At 50.1% G+C, this 1294-nt stretch overlaps 1 protein-coding gene across 1 annotated transcript in view; it reads left to right on the top strand.

Moving 5' to 3' along the window:
- Positions 1-922, top strand: part of rdh10a (retinol dehydrogenase 10a) — a 29977-nt gene extending 29055 nt beyond the window's left edge. Inside the window, exon 6 of the mRNA XM_063206469.1 lies at positions 790-922. Within this exon, the coding sequence (XP_063062539.1) occupies positions 790-913 (124 nt within the window). The 3' untranslated portion in view covers positions 914-922. The remainder of the gene's footprint in view (positions 1-789) is intronic.
- Positions 923-1294: the final 372 nt, after the last annotated feature.

Here is a 1294-nt window from a genome sequence, read left to right as displayed (position 1 = left end):
GCTCCGAAACGTCCAGTTTCTCCAGTTAACCTCAGACTTCTGTTGTTTAATTTCGGCTTCAATACACTTTTTCACACAAACCTTGTGTGCGCCTCCTTTTTCCATTATCTTGAGTGATTACTACTTTTTGGGAGTGCACGGGGGGTTGGGTTGGTGGTCTGTAGGGTATGCTGGATGGGGGTAGTGTTTAAGATGCAAACATTCTCTTGCCTTTGAGGCATGTTGAGGAATCTAGTGTTTTCTTTCAGTGTCATTCTACACCCGTGCTGTAGCATTGCTATTAGTTTGCTATTAATGACTGAGGGCTCAGCTTTGGGTGCAAACACTGTAAAATCTCACTTTCAAGGTTGCAAGTGGTGTCTTGAAAGACTGCCAGAGGATGTTGTTATCTTTCAGACAGTTTGTTGACAACTATACTGTTATCGGTAATATAACGGGATGCTCAAGACTCTGCCGTAGTGCAGTTAGGTATTCTAGGTGTGTTTTTAGCACAATGGCCTTTAGGTGTTTGTATATGTTTGTACTTGAGTGTTGCATACGTAATTAACACCATCATCTCTCTCTTCTCTTTCTCCTCCCTCCCTGGTGTGTGTGTGTGTGTGTGTGTGTGTGTGTGTGTGTGTGTGTGTGTGTGTGTGTGTGTGTGTGTGTGTGTGTGTGTGTGTGTGTGTGTGTGTGTGTGTGTGTGTCTGTGTGTGTCTGTGTCTGTGTCTGTGTCTGTGTCTGTGTGTGTGTGTGTGTGTGTGTGTGTGTGTGTGTGTGTGTGTGTGTGCTCTTGTCCCCCTGCAGCCTGCTCCCCTTCGAGGCGATCGTGTGCATGTACCGGTTCCTGGGGGCGGATAAGTGCATGTACCCCTTCCTGGCCCAGCACAAGGAGGCCATGAACAACAACGAGGCCAAGAACGGCATCTAAAGCTGGGGCAGGGGGGCTAAAGGGGGGCAGGGGGGGGGCGCTGATGAGGAGGGAGGGGGGGGGGGGGGGGGGGGGGGGGGGGGGGGGGGGGACACTGCAACCCCAACCCCAACCCCAACCCCACCCCCACCACCCCCAGTCAAACAAGGGCACATCTCCTGACGGAGGAGGAGGAGGAGGAGGAGGAGGAGGAGGAGGAGGAGGAGGAAAAGGATGAGACCACTGTGGAAGGAAGTTATGAAGAAAAAAAAGAAGAATTTTAAAACAGACGAAGAAGATAAAAGACTGAATCAAGACTGGTGCACTTGCATTGAGGCGATGCAAAGGTCAAAGGTTAACCATATTGTTCCTCTGGGACTAAGAGGCGATGCAAAGGTCAAA

This window comes from Engraulis encrasicolus, chromosome 9 (genome assembly GCF_034702125.1).
Source record: "Engraulis encrasicolus isolate BLACKSEA-1 chromosome 9, IST_EnEncr_1.0, whole genome shotgun sequence".
Lineage (NCBI taxonomy): Eukaryota > Metazoa > Chordata > Actinopteri > Clupeiformes > Engraulidae > Engraulis > Engraulis encrasicolus.
The sequence above is the reverse complement of the archived record's forward strand: the minus strand, read 5'-3'. Positions and strand labels throughout refer to the sequence as shown.